At 42.9% G+C, this 20,067-nt stretch overlaps 1 protein-coding gene across 1 annotated transcript in view; it reads left to right on the top strand.

Annotated features, from left to right (window-relative positions):
* Positions 1-20,067, top strand: part of SNTB1 (syntrophin beta 1) — a 117,020-nt gene that overhangs the window by 57,045 nt on the left and 39,908 nt on the right. The window contains exons 2-3 of the mRNA XM_059836165.1: positions 2,684-2,900; positions 18,738-18,945. Of these exons, the coding sequence (XP_059692148.1) occupies positions 2,684-2,900; positions 18,738-18,945 (425 nt within the window). The remainder of the gene's footprint in view (positions 1-2,683; positions 2,901-18,737; positions 18,946-20,067) is intronic.

Below are 20,067 nucleotides of genomic sequence, written 5' to 3' on the forward strand. Positions count from 1 at the left end.
AGATGGTGTTCAGCGGTTTACCAGTATATTAATGGATCTTTATTCATCTAAGTCTCTGGGGCTGAGCACCCATCTTCTGTTGAGAGTTAGTAGCAACTAGAAATCTGGGAGTTCAGAAGTTGGCAGGAGTTTTCATAGGACATTTTCCCTCAAGGTAATTTTCTTGGCTTTTGCTGTGTTTGAGACTTGGTGGAAAGAAGGTTGTGTTTCTGCTCTCTCCTCCTGCTCCTGCTTCCTCTTTCACAGGAGTTTCTGAAACAGTGCAGCTGCCTGCCACAAATTCACCGGTGCGTCGCATGGAAACTTGGCTTCTTGGCACATGGAAGGGACGGCTGTTTTCTTCTGTCCCTGTCTCTGGGGAATTAAATTCACATTTTGTGTTCTTGCTTAGGTTTAGAGCCTAATTTTTCACTTCAGCTTCCTTCCTCCCCCTGCCCCTCTCTCCTTTCCTTAATTAAAAGATGCTCAGGTCGAATGCATATAGCTGCAGCTGGAAGAGGATAAGAATAGCACAGATGAAATAACTGCACTGTTGAGACCTGGACCTTTATTTAGCATCACGTTTGCTGGCAGGTCACTGTTCAAAAGTGGACTGGATTAGTTTTTTTCAACACATTAATTGATAATATCTAATTTTAAAGGGAACAAAATTATGTTTGCAGTCAAACATGATTTTTACAGCTTCATCTGTTCCCCATCTAAGTTAATGACATAACTAAGTCATATTTGTTCAGTGTAAACAGGAATATATTCACCACATCTGTATGTGTTCAGTCTCTCTGCTTTGCAAAGACTGAGTGCATTCAAACCGAGATGCTGACTCTTAAAACCCAAATCTGTATGACACTGACTAAAACTGCTCATTTTCAGCATCTTTGAAAATCAGGTAATTTGTGGAGTGCCCAAGGATGACCACTGGTTTTGAGAGTTTGGTGACACAGGTTTTTAGGTAATGGACTCCAGCCAGGTTGGTGTCTACATAAAGATCAAAAAATCCATCTCAATACCTTTTGCCTTAAATAGTTTCTGGAAGCCTGGTAGAATCTTGTGCCAGCACTTCCCCAAGCAGGGAAGAAATGAATTTCCAAAATTACTCAGAATAGTATGGGACAAAGAAATCAAAACAGCAGTGTTGAGTAGTACAGCATTTCTGATAAATCACAAATGATCCTTCTCACAGAGGAATATCCTATAAAATACCTAAACACAGAAGTCCTTATAATTAGAAGTTAACAGATTTTTAAAAGAAGAGAGAACAAGCAATGGCAAGGTGTGCACTAAGGTGTTTTAGAGGAATGGCAGCAATAGATCTTGCACAGGCATCTCTCTTGGTAAAGCTGTTATGAAGTGCCCTGAAAATAGAACTGCTGAAATTACTCACTTTATCTGTGGTTTTGACAGTAATACCATTTTTGTTCTCTGCTCCTCTGAATACTTCCCTTGCTTTCACTTTGAACTTTAAAAAATTCAGTCTACTTTCCCTAATTTAACCTCCTTCGCCACAATGCCCTTTTGTAATTTACCCATCATTTTGTTATTCAGTCATTCCCAGCCTCTTCAGCCGAGCTGACATGACGATCTGCACCGTTTCCTTAAAATCATCTCTCACAGCATTTTAATAACTTCCCCAAATAAGTTCACAGTGCTCCTGCCCTTTTGGTTCATCTCATTGCTGTTTGAGTCATGGGTACAATCAAGTGGCAAAAGCCAGTTAGGCAGCCACAGCTGAGTATATTGGATATATATGTTTAACCAGGTCGCTTAAATGTGAGGTCTTTCTTGGTTGAGCTCCATCAGGTTTGTGAAGGAAAAAGAGAGTGTGGCTGGCAGATTTGCCAAGTACATGAAAACAACAAGAAAAAGTGATCTTGAACTGCCTGAAGAATTAAAAACCAGGGAAAATGTTGCCATATTTGCCTGAATAAAGAGGGGAATATGAAGTATGAGTGTAAAAGAGGTATTGATTTTTGCATACATTAAGATAATTTGAGAATCCTACATTCACTTTTCCTACCCATACTGGAAAAAAAGCATTGGAAGAGGCTGAGAAGAGATCTAATCTGACACCTCCACTCCCACGAAAGGCTCGAACTCAGTTTTATGTCCCTATGAGAAGGCTAAGAGGTGAATTGGTTTTTGTTTACTCCATATATGTATTTACAAGTAGATCAGCTAAAACTGCTTCCCAGCAAGCAGAAATAGCTGTTGAGATCAGTGGCAGGACACTGACAAGCATGAACCAAAGCAAGATGTGAGTTTTCAGCACTGGGGGTATTGCTAGAACATTTTAGATAGGGGAATAACAGATTCACTGTCACTTGGTTGAATGTCTTTCTTAAAAACTTCCCTATACCTCAGCCAGCTCACAGCTTCTGTACATAGGAATTGCTGCATGAGGACTTATAACCTGTCAAGTAGAGATCGGATGGCTTTCTTGGCCTTACAGTAGCTATATGTTCTTATTTCTCCTATTCTGGTTTTTTCCCTCATTTTACTCATTGCACCATACTGAGATGGGCTGCAACCAGATCTCTGTCTTCTGTATTTGCACAGCTTCTAATGCCGTGAATGCTAGACAAGCAGAAATAATAAATAGCATTGAGGGTTCAAAGAACTGACATGGATGCGACTACTGAATACCCATTTATTTATTACTTTCCTTTTTCTTTTTTTTTTTTCATAGTGAAATACATGAGAGAAGCAACTCCCTATGTGAAGAAAGGCTCTCCTGTTTCAGAAATCGGATGGGAGACGCCTCCCCCCGAATCTCCCCGCTTGGGTTGTGCCTCTGCTGACCCCCTGTCGCAGCTTTCGCTCTCCATCCACAGAGACAAGAAGACAATACCGCTCAAGATGTGCTACGTGACACGCAACATGACGGTGTCAGACCCCGAAAACAGGTGAGTGGGGGATTTGCCTGGGGCTGGGATTTTGCCTTCGTGTTGAATTGGGGTTGGTGAGCAGGAGCATTGGGCTCTGGCCACACACAGCAACCCAGCAAGGGGCAAGCGAGGACTGGTTTGGGAAGGGTGGCTGGTGGTGTCTGAACCGCGTGGTGCTGGGTTCAGCTTTTGGGTTGCGCTAGAGAAACTCTTCAGTGTGGTAATCCAGCATTTTTATTAGAAACAGAATTGCAGGTGTTTGGTTTTGTCCTGATTAAGTGTCTGCTTTTGAAGGAAAAGACACTGTACACTAATTGGTTACGTCTTCCGGGCTGGCTTAATCTAATTCCACTAAATTGCATTTTCTTTTCTTTTTTAATGAATATTATTTTAAGAATGGCCTGTTTTGTCCATTCAGTTCTGGGCACTGAAGTCAATAATAGGAGAAAAGTTCCACTTACAAGGCATTAATGGGGAATTTCTGTGACTTCTTTTTTTTTTCATAATGTTAAAAATAGGATGAGCTTTTACCAGCCCTTATTTATAACATATGTGGAACAGCTGCACCACACCAGCACACTCTCTGATCCCTGCTCTAACAGCTGCTAATAAAAAAGGGACCAGTCAAGTCAGTAATACAGACTGATTCTTCCATCCACATAATGGCCTTTTTGTTTTTCTGCAGTGTCCTGGCTTGCCCAGAAGCTGGGTGTAATGCCTTTGATTGTCAGCATTTACATGTAGGCATAAATAAAACTTACATTTTCATTTGCAGAGAAGGATAAGGAGAAGAGGGGAGAGCAGAAGGGAGTTTGGGGAGGACGGGTTCCCGTGTACTTGCACTGCAATTCAGAAATTTTATCAGTATCTGGGTAATTTTCCTTCTTTCTTTTTTATATCTGTCTGGCCTTCTTTTAAGGTTTTTTTTCCCCCCTTCTATGCTTTATTGTTTAGTATTGCTTTACTTTGCTTCTGCTCTTCATCTGACCAAGTGGTTACCACCATAGTCAGTGATAACTGACCACTACAGAAGTGCAGTTGTAAAACAGCAATTACTGTAGCAGACTTTCTCAAGTTTAGATCAAGGTGGTTATTCATATTGGCCGCTTTTTCTTCACATATATCTGTATAGTTTAAGATGTTGAGGTTTGACAGCTGTATCACTAGCCTCAGAGTTTGTCGTTCTCTCTGCCATGGAGTGTATTTTAAAAATACCCATGCAAGTCGCATTGCTTGAAGCAGCACAAGGTAACAATGCTTTACACATGTTGGCTTCATTCTTTCAGCATTTTTCCCCTTTTTTTTTGACCATATTGTAGTTCTCAGCTTCTGTCACTCTCCTGGTCCTCAGTTTTGTTGAAGGCCAGGAGGGCTGATTCAGAGGGACACGCAGTCATTGCTCATGATACTTGACCTGGATGAAGGGATAGAGTGTGCCCTCAGCAAGTTTGCTGATGACACAAAACTGGGAGGCGTGATGGACACACCGGAAGGCTGCGCTGTCATTCAGCGTGACCTGGACAGGCTGGAGAGTTGGGCAGAGAGGAACCTTATGAAATTCAACAAAGGCAAGTGTAGGGTACTGCACCTGGGGAGGAATAACCCCAGGCATCAGTACAGGTTAGGGGCTGAGCAGCTCTGTGGAAAGGGACCTGGGAGTCCTGGTGGACCACAGGACGAGCACGAGCCAGCAATGTGCCATCATGGCCACGAAGGCCAATGGCATCCTGGGGGGCATCAAGAAGAGTGTGGCAAGCAGGTCGAGGGAGGTTATCCTCCCCCTCTACTCTGCCCTGGTGAGGCCGCATCTGGAGTCATGTGCCCAGTTCTGGGCTCCCCGGTTCAAGAAGGACAGGGAACTGCTGGAGGGGGTACAGCAAAGGGCTACGAAGATGATTAGGGGACTGGAACATCTTTCTTATGAGGAAAGGCTGAGGGACTTGGGTTTTCTTACTCTGGAGAAGAGAAGACTGAGGGGGGATCTTATTAATGCTTATAAATACTTCAGGGGTGGGTGCCCGGAGGATGGGACCAGTCTTTTTTCAGTGGTGCTCAGTGACAGGACAAGAGGTAACGGGCACAAACTTGGTCATAGGAAGTTCCATCTAAACATGAGGAGGAACTTCTTTACTTTGAGGGTGGCAGAGCACTGGAACAGGCTGCCCAGAGAGGTTGTGGAGTCTCCTTCTCTGGAGATACTCAAAACTCACCTGGATGCGTTCCTGTGCAACCTGCTCTAGGTGAACCTGCTCTGGTGGGGGGGTTGGACTAGATGATCTCCAGAGGTCCCTTCCAACCCCTGTCATTCTGTGATTCTGTGATTCTGCGATGGAGCTGACTTTTTCAAAGTGTGCTACAAATATGTGTGTTCTTAGGTGTTACTAGGAAGTAATGCGTGGGAGAGTCGTATTGCTTATTATCATGGTTTTCATTTTGTTGTGCTGTCATTTCCTGTGGAAAGAGTGACTTCTGATTTTTACTGTAGTCCAACACTGCAGTGTACAGTCTAAGCTAGATTTTTCCATCCAAGCACGCAGTACCTCATCATGGTGCTAGCTGCAGTGTAATAGTAGCATCCCATTGATTCGGGTCTTTACCAATTTCAGGGTTTTTAACGATTCTGTATACTGGAACTGATATTTCCAGTAGAAATGCTGTTACAATGCAGTGACCCTTTCCCACTGGAATATATACCAAGATAGTAATCTGATTCCCTCAAAATAATTTGATCATTCACAGCAGAGCCCAAACCGTGTCCTTACATGCTTATGACACTTCTGTTTTATAACCCAGTGATCTGACATACATAGATCTTATAACTGATGGTGTCACTTTGCTGGACGGCTTTAGAAGAGCACCAGTGGAAGGCTGCCAAAGCATATGCTGGCCATAAAAGGGTTCCTTTGGATTGTCGCTGTCATCTAAGACCAAGTGTGGACATAGAAAGCATGAGTTTTCCAGTGCAGATGTTTCTCCAGTGCAGGCTGGAGATCATGTCACAGCAGCTTTGTGGGACCAGGCTGAACTGGTTTGATGGTCAGCATGAGAAGATACCTATGTTAAAGGACCCAGAAGGAAATACCTGCTTGTTGGCACTGAATCATCTCCAGTTCTTAGAAAGCTGGGGTGAAATGTGGGTTTAACAGGCGCAGACGAAGTTGCACGTATGTTTTTCCTACTAGAGCTGGTAGCCCTGCATAGGATTTCTGTTTCTCCTTGATGACTGACCCCAGTTAAGAGATTCCTAAGTCTGTGTCTACTCTCAGATGGTTTGGTGAGCCTGTTATTTCAGAGCGGGAGTGAGTTTGGTGCTTTTAGAGCCAGCAGTTCTCAGATGTCTCCTTCACCTAACCTGCTTGTGGGTTCACTCTGAAAGGGGTAGGGAATTGTCTTCTCTGTTACCTGATTAAAAAAGCTGTAAGATACCAAGGAGAAGATCCTTTATACAAACCAATGCCAAACGTAGTGTGTAGGAGAATTTTTTTAATAGTACAAACATGGCAACAGGAGAAAAGGTGCAGAGCATCTTGGTGTCATCTATGTCATTCTCCTCTATACACAGGGTCTATTGTTAAATTTTAGGCTGGAAGAAACTGCGTTAAAATAATTACTACTTAAATCTGTTTTTTGCCTGTGTTTTTTTTAAGTGTCCTTCTTGGTGGCAGCATTAAAGCAGCGTGGTGCCGGCTGCCAGCTGCACACAGTAGCAGCACCACAGCAAGTACCAGTCCAGTTCATAGACTTCACACCAAGGACATGCGGAGAAAGAGATAATGCACTTCCCTTATCTGTTGTCCATTTCAGGGTTGGACTGAGAATTATGATCAGAAGGTAAAACTGAGCAGGTACGTTTTATAGGTGGCAGAGGAGCTGGCTGGTATCCATTCTTTCTAGGCTTTGCGCACTGAGCTGCATCTGGAAATTGCCTGAGCTTCCTGGGACAACAGAGAGGTGCAAGACAGACTGAGGCCTGTTTACTCCAAAGAGAGTTATAGACTTAAGTTGCCTCATTACTTTGATTTTTTTTTTTTTTTTGCATTGGGAAGTACTGATTCACTGAAAAAAGTATTTGCAAGATTTATTGCAAAACTGTCACTCCCCAAACTGGTTCCTTTTGCACACATTCTTTTTAAAAAAAATTTCTTACATTATTTAATAACATGTCATTAACGCACAGTAACAGGGTCAGTGAGATTTAACATTTTGAATTGTAATTGGTGTGTAAGCATGTAATTTATGTAGCATGAAATATCCCTGTGTCATTCTGAAATGGCATTTTAAAATCTTAAATATAAAACAAATTCTGGTGAATTTGGATGTATTTACTTTTGTTACAATGAGACATGAAAACAAAAATTGAAACTTCTTTAAAATAAAAACTGAGTTTCAACCAGATGTAATATGACATAGTAAAAACTAGTCCTTGTGCCAAAAAAATTGAGCCATGAATGCTGGTAACAAATGTTAAGAAATTAGCAGAAGAGCGTGAAGCTGAAATAAAAAGGCAAACATCTTTAAGAAGAAGTCAGGGATCTGTGACACTAGTATAGGACAGCATTGTCCAAAAATTGACTTCCTGAATGTTTTTCTGATTCATTTTCAGCTGTAAGGCTGGTTGATTATTTTTATAGGTGATGTCTGGAGCACTAGTAGAAACTCCATGCCTTTTCAGTAAAACTCTAGGAAAGATGACTGCAGGTAGTATGGGACCTGCCAGCACTCCTAGTTTCACTGCTGATCCAAAGCACAACTGTTTTTCTTTAAAAGGACTACAAGACTTGACATGTTCAGACTGGACATTAGGAAGCATTTCTGTACCGAGAGGGAGGTCAGACACTGGAACAGGCTTCCTAGAAAGGTGGTTGTTGCCCCCAGCCTGTCAGTGTTTAAGAGGCATTTGGACAATGCCCTTAATAACATTCTTTAACTTGGTCAGCCCTAAATTGGTCAGGCAGTTGGACTAGATGATCGTTGTAGGTCCCTTCCAGCTGAAATTTATTCTATTCTATTCTATTCTATTCTATTCTATTCTATTCTTCTATTCTATTCCATTCTCAGAAGGAATGAAAGACATTTAGCTCCTGCACCTCTTCAAGCTCATGCTGGTATAATTTAAGGGCAACCGAGGGGGCAGGGAGGCAAGTATTAGGCAGTGCAGAAGAGTCTGGACGTCTTGTTGATGGATGTGTGGGCTGGCTCATGCCTCCACCCTGCCGGTTTCCTGCTTGGTAAACAGGACCATACTTTGATGTTGCCAGGCACGAGCAGCCACTGGTATGCAAAGCAGAGGCTGGATTCTCCTCGAAGAGCAATGTGGTTTAGGTGTGCAGCTTTGCAGCCCGGTTTTTTTCCCTGCTGATGAGGGAGAAGATCCCCTGAGTCATGTACCTGGTGTGGGGCTTGCAGAGGGCATGGCACTGCCACGGGGAGTGAACATGATACCGAGAATGAGTTACGGCTGCTCTTGTAGAACATAGGTCCCATTTATCTTGCTTTTTGTCTCTTGCCTCTTCAGAGGTAGTTTGATAACACTGGGCTCAGCCAACAACGCTGGCTACTGATAGAAGCACAGATGGGGTGAGGTGCTGGGCAAAGGCTGAGCCCTGGACCTGGGACTAGGGAGGTGATGGACCGTTTCCATCACCGTGCTGGCACCACTGCAGCATGCTGGAGCTGTGTCAGCCCTGGGTGGATACCAGCAGTTCTGTGGGGCTTCCTGAGGAGGTGGAAATCTTCCCTTCCTAACGGACAGTACAGATTTAGCAGGACTGGCCTCTGGTTTAGGAAACTTGGGTCTTTTTTCTGTTACCATGTGTTGTAGGTGGGCAAAAGAAAGAGAAAGGACTTATGTATGCATGGGGGATAGAGCAAAGGTAAAGATACTATAATGGGCACATTACCAGTATAAAAAATTCTTCTCCACACCTCCCCAAGGAATTTGTGCCTTGCTCCTCGTGCTGTGATTGAGCTGCTCTCTGGCTGTAGACAAAATCTCCGTGAAATGGAGAGACCGTACTTATTTCGCAGTGTTGTTGTGAGCTACAGCTTGAGATCCTTGGATGAAAGGCATATAGCACTTAATTATCATTATTGGTACAGACATGTTTTGCTAGTTGAATATCAATAAGTCCTTTGAAGAAGTCATTGAGCCTGCTAGAGTCAAAGTCCTGATTTATATCAAGAATTTTTGTTACTGTTTTTTTTTCCTGGTGGGCTGTGTTTATTATCTGTTTAGATTACTGTTAAACTAGGGAAGAAATCAACAACCCAACATTAAAGTAAAGCAACTTGAAAGGATGTAATTCAAATCCAGAAAAGAACAAAAATTACGATAATCAGGGTGAAACTCTGGTTGACTCTCCCCTCACCCTTAAACCACCCTGTTGCGCTAGGCTATTGCAGTGTGCATGGTCTGTTATAGAAGGATGATCTACAACTGTGAAGCCCTTTGCATCCTTGTCCACAAAGTGTAGTGAATTTAAGATCAAGGCGAATGCGGGTTTTTAACCTTAGCTCCCAACTATTTTACTGTTACGGATCCAAATAGTCCTTTTGCATAAAGTTGGACGTTTCTTGTCATGTTCTTGTTTGTTTATAGTACTGTAACTGCTAATCTGCCCCCAAAATCTGGTCTTTACTGGAAGGGATGAACAAGTAGGCGGCATTTGAGATTTATCTACTGTTCTCTCTTTTCAAGCTGAGAGAAGTTAGGTGATTTAGCTAAAAAAGCATTTACAGTGTCCCCTTCAATACCCTGAGGATAGGAGAGGGAAGAAGTTGGGGTGTGGGCAGAGGGGGGAGAAGGGTGGAGTGATGGGATGGATGAGTCGCCAGGCAATGGGGAAGCTTCCTTCTTGATGCATTAACATGTCCTCTCTAAGAGCTGTATGGCTGTGGGACCATCCTTGGTAGCTAGGGTGAATGCATTCAGGGCTAGGGTTGTCAGATGAGAGACCCATAAGATTGCATTTCTTCTCTTATAACAGAATTTTGGGGCAAATCATTAACTGCTAGAATTAATAATTTGTTCAGACTGGGCTGTCTGATAGTCCTTTATTATCTACATCATCTGCTTTTCAGGCAGCTCTGCAGTTGCTGGTGCATTTTGGAAGCTGCAATCATCTGTCTTGTTAGAGGGGGCAGTTTTCCAGCCCTGTAAGAGCTGGAACTCTGAAGTCTCTAGGCAGAAAGGATGAATTTTTTATTTTTGTTTTTTTCATTATTAGGAATAGTTATTTTCAATCATTTGTGAAACTCCACCAGCCAAACAGGTCATCAGTTTTCCTCTGGGTTATATGAGCTTATGTCTTAGCCTCAGTTTCTTCTCAGACTTCTTGGAGGGCCACTGAGATCAGACACCTCTGTAGGACTGTCTCTTCTGTAGAGAGGAGCATTTTAGTCTCTTTTGAGTCTTTTTTGAGTCTTTTTCAAAGACTGTTTACCAAAATTAGTCGCCATGTATTTGCTTTTTAAAAATGTCCTGAAAATGTATGGCTTAGACGTGGCACTTTGGGACATGGTTTAGTGGGCATGGTGGTGTTGGGTTGATGGTTGGACTTAACGATCTTACAGGTCGTTTCCAACCTTAATGATTCTGTGATTCTGTGAAAAAAAACCACCACCAAACAACCCAAAGGCCATTTTCTGCAGAGCAGCCTCAAGGGTATTCATTTATACAAAGACGTCAACAAACTAGGTTGAACTTTGGATGTTCATTCACTTTTATTTACTTCAGGTTTTGTTTTTGTTCTGTTAAATCATGTTAAAATAATGTCTTAAGGATCTGCTGTAGTCTCTGAGCAACAGTTTGAGAAATGAATTGCTGGGGGAATGTGCCAGGATTTGAGGACACAGTGGAAGCTGCTGAGTTTTCCTTCAGCCTATTTGAGATACCAGTGTAGAACTGGACAGTTATGGTGTGTTGTGACTGACCTTCAATCTGTGCAGGTCCTGGTGAATCTGGGATTAGTCATGTCTCATTTTCTTGAAAGACAAGTCACATCTTCTCCCCTGATGTAATGACATGGGACTTTCTCCCCTCTCCATCCTTCTGGGGCGGACAGGCGAGCTCCTGGTGTCCTTCCCATCTCCAGCACAAATTGAATTGGAATGGGCAAAGCTCCTGCACGTGTTACTCAAAAAAGCTGTCTGTGCATGCATGTAGATGTGTGAGTGCAAATAAAACTTTGTGTGTGTGTGTCTGTGTGTGACCTGACAGCAATAAAATATGTCACGGTGAGTGGGTGGCAAGGAAGGATGTGTGTGCTGTGGAGGTGGCAGTAACCGAGGACGGCAGAACGCTTTCAGCTGGATTTTTGATTAACAAACTTTCACTCAAAGTCTTTCTTTCCTGTGAAGATATTTAAATAATGAGTTAATGGAGAAAAAGAAGATATGCTGGTGGTTTTTTGTGTTGTATATTGGGTTTTTTTTCAGCCACTGCTTCAGTTAGGGGAGTTTTGAAAAAGTCAAAGAATTTTCATTTTTCCAACTAACTTCAACTGTAGAGAATTGAGCTGAGGAACAGAAACAAGAGCAAAGTAACTAGAAATGAATCAGGGGAGGGGGAATAAGAAGAAGAAACCACCTTGAGAAATACATGGAGAGAAGGGAGGAGAACAAATTAAGAAAAGGTGATAAAGAAAGAAGCCAACCAACAAAGTGAAGCGATGAACCAGGAGAGTGAAAACTGAAGCAGACTTTACTTAGTGAAAATTTTTGCAAAAAAGAGAAAAATCAAAGCACTGCAGAGATGGGGGAAGACAAATGCTCCAAGAAATGTGTCTCAGACTAAAGGGAAAGGAAGAGCCATGTGAGCGCTGCAGGGCAGGACAGAGGAGAGCAAACAGTTAATGGTGGTTTGTGTGTGTCTGTATGTAAAGGTATGTAAGTGCTGACATCCAAGCAGCCCCTAAATAATGTTGGAGATTGATTTTAACACCCCTGAGATCTGCCAAACAAAGGAAGTTGATATGCAAGGGTTTCAGTTTCCTGCCATGCTCCTTGTCCCTGCAGTCTTTGTGTTACTGCTTGGAGCCAGTGACAGCCTTGAGACTCTTTTTCCTGCCTGGCTGTTGCCCTGTGCTCAGTGCTGGGCTTTCCCTCACTTATCAGCAGGTCTGCAAATTGGATTTCAGTCTTACAGCTCCAATCTGGCCTGACCTGCCGTTAATCAACGAGCAGGATTTCCAGCTGGTGTATTTGAAGCTGCTCTCTCCTGCACCTTCTGTAGTCACTTGTATCGCAGCAAATGGCAAATTACAGCCACAGTGGGAGCCTTGCCTGATGGGCTGCCATCATAGGTGCCCCAGCTCAGTGTTGGTAGGGGCTGAGGTTGGGCTTTAGTGCTTAAGTTGTATGCACAGACATTACTATTTTAATACCCTGTGGTCACTTCCAGCTTTCACCTGTGTTTCTGCTGATGGAAATTCCTGTTTTCCTGTAGTAGCGATCAGGGAGAGTTATGCTGAAGTTGTTATTTCTTCTCATCACTTACATACAGCTTTTCCATTGATCTCCGAGTCTGTTATATGGGAAGATGAGTTTACCGCCAGTAGTGAAAATGCCGAGAGGTGACCCATGCCTGCCGACCCTGAAGAGGCCAGCAGCATCTCCAGGAGGCAGGGTCCCAGGTGGTGCCCTCTCCCCAGCGCTCAGAGGTCAATCATTGATCCAGAGGGAATTTGTGGGTTTGTCGTCGTGGTTGGTAAACAGTCTGGCACTTGTTTTGCTTCACTTGGCAACTAATTGATGATCCCTGGGAATTTTTGATCGTGTAAGCTAAAAAATGGGCATATAAAATAATGAGACATTTAGACAGATACTGCTAGTTGAGGTGGACCTGCTGTTTGTCTCTTCCAGTGAGACTTTCTCCCATGACAGTTCATCCGCAAGACAGAGCTCATCTATCAGCTCATTTGTCCCCTTTTCCTATTAGTTTTTGTCCATGCTTGTGGATCATGTCGCCTTCTTCCCTGTAGGTCCTACTACAGTGCTGCCTACCAGCAACAATGACAGTGGTGTTCTTTCTCAGAAGACATCTAATTCTTCTCCAAGCCCATGATATGTTATTTATGCAACAGCATGAGACTTTCCACCCTGATCTCAATCTGAAGGGGTCATTTACCACTACTACCAGCTACAGTGAGGTGCTCTTTGCTTAGCCCAGACACAGCTCCAGCTGCAGAACATTTGCTTTGCTGCAGAAGGTGCTTTGAGGTTGGCTGTGGCTTTGCTAGAGGTGCAGCTTTTGTGGTCGAAACAATTTCCCTTTTTCTCTAGCATTAATACACTTTCCCTCTTGCTGTCAAAGAGTTGCTTCAGGGGGCTGTGGTCAATGTATTGACCACACCAATCACAACATCTGGTCTTAAAGTTTCAGGCAGCATCTTTTAAAGGTTAAATCAAATTCCTACCATGCCTCTGAAACCATTCTTTTTTTTTTCCAACTAACTGGCCCCACTGCTCCTTGAAACAGCACTTTTGCCATCGTTTGGTACTGAATCCACTGTGAAGAAGGCTGGACTGTGTATTCCTGCATTACCAATGTTCAGCACAATTACAACCAGAATATAAAAGAAAATTTCAAGAAAGAAAAAGACAAGAGGTCTTTTGGCCAATGTGGGAAAGAGTGCTGCTCCTTAACATCCATAGACGTTTAAAAACTATTAAATTATTTTTTTTGTTGTTCTGGGTAGAGAAGGCAGCGTGTGATGTGCTCTGCAGATTGGTCGGCATCGGCACACAGCGGTGTGAGCAAGTCTGTTGCAGAACCAAATCCTTTCCTTACTTGCATGTGGCGCAACTGCTGATATCCCTTTTATTAAAGGCCAGCTGGCGGCATATAGAAATGAAATCAACTGTGACAGCTCATTAGTGATATATACACCCTCTGTTTAGACATCAGTCTAGTTCAGCTCCCAAGAAACGAGTATCTACATCGTTTTTACCACTGTAAGTTGAAAGTCAGCAAGTAACTGTTAATACAGTGGGTATCCTTGTGATGGCGAGGGGACTGAGAGACTTTCACATAGAAAAATTCCACTTCATTACCAAATAGCACTCACTTGGTAAAATTGCTTTCACCTCCATTTAGGTGCATCAAATGAAATGCTTCTTCAGTGTATGCTGGAGAATTCGTTGCAAGACTAGCAGTCTCTCCATGGAATATTTTCCTTGCAGACTAAACCCAAAGTTTCCATTGCTTAATTTTAATATATTTTATTCCTGGTTCATCTCCTGATGCTGCATTTAGAATTGAGAAAGAACCTTAACAGTTTTTTTTTTTTTAATTTTATAACAAAATTTACAACTATTTAAATATAATCTTTGATTGTGTTCCTCTAAATCCCCCCTTATGCTGGAAAGCCTCCCATATTTGTATGCTCAGAAATCAACAAAATTACTTACCACGGTTTCATGTGCAGATGGAGGAGTTGGAGTGAACAGTTTGGCCATCGCCCCCTTTTTATGTTTGCAGAATCAGTGGCAGAGTGTTTTGTTCCTGGCTATGCCGGTGCAAAATCAAAGTAACATGATGGGCTCAAATAACTCTGGCTCCAGCTTATCATTAACTTCAAGGGATTTACTCCACACTTTAATCAGTCACTGAATACATAATCTGACCCAGGAAAAGGCACAAAGTATAAATCAGTGCCTGATTTGGTCCTGAGCCAATGCTGGTGGGAGAAGTGCTTTCAAGAGATTTGATAAAAGGTATTTCTTAGATAATGAACACTCCTACAGAAAGAGGCCTTGTCAAATGTGGAATGAGTATGGTCTATCAAACATTTGCTTTCAGCTTCTTCTGATCCTCTGTAAAATAAAAGCTCTGGATGATGCAGCGAGGGAGGGAGTTTTGGCCTCTTACATGCAAGGTTACGGCATTTGGAGGCATTGGGTCTTGTGTCACCCCCTTGTTCTGCGGGTGGAGAAGGGGGATGCTGGAAGCACTCCTCAGTTCAGTGGCACTCTTAGAGAAGGAGAGAGAAAATTACTCTTTTATTATAAGATTTTCCAAATGATCTCTGAGAAAATGTGATATCATTCATATGCATTGCCAAGCTGGAGAGATGCCGCGCATCTTGGCAGACATCTAGAGCTGACATATAATTCCTTTGGGTTGGTATGGGCTTTATCAGAAACAGCTCCATATGCAGTATTTACATAACTGTGGTGGAGTGTGAGAATAAACACAGCTGTGGCATTGCCCTAAATATTTCAATTCAGTGGGGAATTAAGGGAACTTTATCACTGAACTGCAGATAAACAGAAGTCAGTAAGCGGTGGTCAGTTTAGCCAAGGAACAAGTCAAAGCTACAATGGCTGGACTGCTGGAAATATTTAAGTGCTTTAGTGTTGGAGCTTACTAAGGTCACTGCTATTTTTCTGCTTTTCAAAAAATATGGAAATGCCATCAGTCAGCTGTTATACAAAAACATCATCCAAACGGACTGGTGAATCAAAGCAGCGTAGGCTGAAAGGCAGAAAAGGGAAGAGTTTATAGGGCCGCAGTACTTTCTGCACCTGATTGTGGTCGGAGCCTGTAGGTTTCTGGGAAGATCAGAAGTTTCTGTTAGTATCTCCGTCCCAACTGACTGCAGAGACAGGAGTCCTGGATCTTTAGTGGAAATCTGCAAGCCCGGTTTTCTAAGGATAGTTTAGTGCCCAGATCCTGTAGCAATAGCCAGTAGCAGAGTTCAGGCAGTTGAGGATTTAGACTTTTGTCCTTAAGGTATGAATAAAAAAGGTGCCCTACCTAGCAGCTTGCACAGGAACGACACTTGCAGACCTATTCCTCGGGCTGGACCAGTGCCGTGGATAAAAAGGATTCCGTTTCAGGGCTGCGAAAGCAGCATTTATTCCAGTTTTGAACTCACTTTTGAGAAGTGTAGCATGTATTGTCCAATCTTCCTAACACTCAGCTCAGGGAACAAGGTAGACTTTCTGCAGTTGTTAGTGTGTCACCATCAAACTTTGATGACTGGCAAGCAGTCCCCAAAATAGCCCCATTAAAAGTCACTGAGGGATGATATTTGAAGAGTATTTTTGCAAGCATGGCTCAGCATGTGTGTGTGCATATGTATACCAGAATATATACATTGATATCACAGTAGAATGTGTATATATTAGAATACGCATAGTTTAGAACCCCTTAAACAGAACTGTTAAGAGCTATCTAAATGTTCATTATTTTAGGGGACAGAACTCTTGTAGAAATACTTAAATAGCCTTCATCATCAAGGGAAATATACTTTGATGAAGGCCCAAGTAGCAAAATACTTGTTTGTATGTTAATCCACTTGCTTTAAGTAAAAATTTAAGTGTATTCCAAATTGGAGGGAAGTGAGTTGCCATTTGGAAGATCTTTCAGCTCTAGATAATTTATTTTTAAACCAAAGCCTGCGACAAATGACACAAATTTGCTGCTGTTCCTTTGCGACTGAAAAGCAGCACATTCTTCTGTGTCTTTATAGTCCTTGTTCAGCGCGTTGTTTACCGCATGACAGGCAGTGACTTTGGAGGTGGGAGTTCCCTTACAGAAACCACAGGCTTTGTAAAGAACATCATTGTTTCACACAATCCATATGGTGCATTAACATTTTTCGAAAACAATACAGTGCTGCTGTGCTGTCCGAATATTTTTTTTCTTTAAAAGATGGATTAAAATGGGAGTTAGAGCGCAGAAAATACTGCGTGCTGCTCCTGGCTTGTTCCCTGCCTCATCTGGGTTATGCACCTTCCCACTTCTTCGGTGGTGAAAAAGGGATGCTGTCACTGATCTCATTTGTAAAATGGCATGAGATCTCATGCCAAAAAGTGCTCTGTAAGTAATAAGCAACATTTCACCAATTGCCACAATGTACTTTGAAAATCCAAGCCTGTATAGTTTGTTTCCATTGATAGCTGCCTCCAAGAGCAAGTTCAAACTCAAGTTCTTACAGCAATGGAAGAGCAGTGTTTCTGATAGAAAGACAGACCAGGGTGTGGTAGCTGTGCATGATCGTAATGACCATCGGACATAAATGGCTAAATCATAACCCTCAGGGAGACGGCTTTTTGTCGCAGTTCAGAAAAAATGAGAGTGTGATTGGGAACATGGCTATCTACAAACATAGTTTTCTTATTCACCAGACTTACATCATCTGACAAGGAAATTTCCTTTTGGTACCTGAGGTTGAGTCCTCGGTGCATCCTGGAGTGGCTAAATAAGAGCCTTTATGTTTCAGACAGTGCTGAGCTCCAGCAGCTTTACTGAGGAAACATGTGTTGTTGTGTTGAGTCGGTGCTTTCTGAAAAATCAACCCACTTTTTAAGCTATCCAAACAGTGATTTAGGACCCGAAACAGTTCAGCTGCTGAGTTTGGAAAATCATGACCTTTTCTATCTTTAGAGCAATGTCTACGTGGAGACCTCCCCTTCCCAAAATGGACAAACACAAGACCAGCAGTCCTCGCTCTCCCAGCCCCAGAAAGCTGCAGAGATCGAGTCACCCCTGTTCTAGATTCTGCTCTGGTTTCACCAATTAATTAAAATCTCTTGTTTGTTAGTTAAGCTCCAAATTGCAGGATTTTGTAATTGCATAACAAATATTTGTATTGCAGTACCGTCTTGAACCTCAACCTGAATAAATTCCACTGAACTAATTACTTTTCTGCTACAGAAAGGAGTCATTGTGTGTCCCAGAGATTGGGCAGCAATACACAGGACAGAACTACGTGCTTAGGCTCAGATCCCAGGTCAAATTTGTGGGTGTGGGTAATGTTCAGGGGCAGTCACTGTACATGTATAATGAAAAAGCACAAATGTGATATGGAGTTGAGTGATGGGCAATGACCAGGGCTTGGTTATATAATCACTGCATAAAGATAAACCAGACTATTACTTAGTGGGATGTTTAACAAATATTCAAGTAAAAGTGGCCCACAAAGCTATAAAGAGCACACAAAGCCCCACTAATAACTAATAACTTCACTGAGAACAGAGCTGAAATAGCTGCAGCTGCCTCTCAAAACATTTTTGTTGTTGTTAGCAAAGGTGTTGGCACAGGTCCCATAACCACGGCGGACAGGATTCATTTTCCTGGAAACCATGTTCGCCTGTGCTTTTCAAATGACAGTTGTGGGGTGGAAGCCTGTAGGATGGTCTAGTAAGCATGTTTTTTGAGGAAAAAAACATCTCTCTCCACAGGAGTTTGGAAAACTGTGAAAGACGCCTGCCAGCAGCAATCATGAGGTTGCAGTTAGCACTTCCTTGCTGCCGCTGTTAGCAGGATCTAAATGGAGCATCGAGGATGTTGGTAACTCCTGGAGAAGGCTAGTTGCGGTGGGCTTCTGGTTGATGCTTACTGGTGTCACTGAAACCACAGTACAATCCTAAGAAAACTCCTCCATTAGGGATAACGGTGGTTTTCATTTAGCTCTGTATGTGTAAAATAAGCACACTGAGAAACTCTGGACGTGCCGTGATACCCAGCTAAAGAAGGCAGCAGCTTATCCCTGGCTTCTCCACAGTCATCTCTTGTGCAGTTCTGGTGTCTGCCATGTCAGTGAACGTTAATGGGTGAGAGCACCTCTTGCCTTTCTATTTCAAACTCTTATTGACATGCTAGATTGTGGGCTTGCGTCAGCATTGGCAAATCCCCTTCTCAAGGATTTTACTATAATGCCAGTACAGACCTGGCTTCAGTTCAGATGATCCTACTCTATTCAGGTGTTGTAAAGGTAAGTTTTTAGTGCTAGGTCTTGATATTAGTAACCTTCTTTTTAACTCATTGCTAACACTAAGCGAGGTAATAAATTTAGCCGCCTAATGGTATCTGAGTGACCATAATCTTTTTCCCCCCCGTTTTTCTAGACTTATTGAAGTTCATTCACCTGATGCCAAGCACACCGTGGTGCTCAGGAGTAAGGATTCGGCTACAGCCCAGGCCTGGTTCAATGCCATCCACTCCAGTGTCAATGAGCTCATCCCCAGGGTGATTGCAGAGGTCAGAGACCAGCTGGGTAAAACAGGGATTGCCGGAAGTCGAGAGATTAGGCATCTAGGCTGGCTTGCAGAAAAGGTAATGAAAACATTCTTATTTTCATTTCTAAGCTTTCTCTTTCTCGCTCGCTCTCTGTTCCTGAATTCAGTCTTGTCTGGAAGTGGAGAGGCTAAATGATGTTTTGGGTTTTGATTTAGACCTTTCTTTTCTTAATGTGCCAATTTTTGTGCTTTAAAAAAAACAACAAAAAACTAGAAGGTCCCCTGAGTCTTTGCTTCTGTATGACAATTAGCAAAGACTTTCCTGGGAGATCAGAAGTCTCTTGACCTTTCAAGTTTAGGCATGGGACATGAGTCAGAAAAACTGACACCAGCCTTGAGCTCCCCCGCTGTTATGTCTCCTGTTCATGTGTGTGAGATGTCACCTTCCTACTCCCAGCCTGGGAAGTAACCAGTTACTTGGTCCATGGTCCACCCCTCTGCTGTGCCTGGCCACAGGAGCTGGGCATGGTCTGGAGCACGAGGTGGTGTCCCCGCTGCGCCTGGGAGCTTGTTCTTTAATTGCAACCCTGTGTTTGAGCTGATCTTTGTAGAAGGCCGAGCTTGCAATTGAAACTCTTACCCCTTGTCTTGCACAGTTTTAATCTCAAAATATTTTACACTGCAGGGGAAGGCTGGTATTCAGTTCGAAAGTAGTTTGGGATCTATTGACCTGCAGAAAGCTGACCCATGAATGCATGGTATCAGTATGAGAGGACCTATTTTTAAATTAGTAGTCTCAGAATTTGTTTTAAACACTGTACCAACTGATAAGTGTGGATCTGCTACGGTAACAGCGTTAAGGCTTGTGCCTAGAAATACCTCCCATCCAGATATTGCCTGGGCGGCCGTTCAGAGCATCTCTGCCTCTCCAGCTGCGGTGCGTGGAAAAATGGCCGCGATGTACACACTGCCCTTTCAACCTATGCATCCAGCACAGGTGTGGAAAGCTGACTGCAACTGCCCTGAAAAAAATGCTGTACATTTTAGCTCTGTCTGGGATTTTGTAGATGAGAATATGTGAGCCACAGGCACAGGTGCCATATTTCTATGTAGCGTCCTTTAAGAAGGCACACCATCGATTTTTAGCAAAACATGGGTCGGTCCACACCATTTGTATAAAGGCAAAGACTGCAAAACCTTTCAGGCAGATTTCGTCTGT

This window comes from Gavia stellata, chromosome 3 (assembly GCF_030936135.1).
Source record: "Gavia stellata isolate bGavSte3 chromosome 3, bGavSte3.hap2, whole genome shotgun sequence".
Lineage (NCBI taxonomy): Eukaryota > Metazoa > Chordata > Aves > Gaviiformes > Gaviidae > Gavia > Gavia stellata.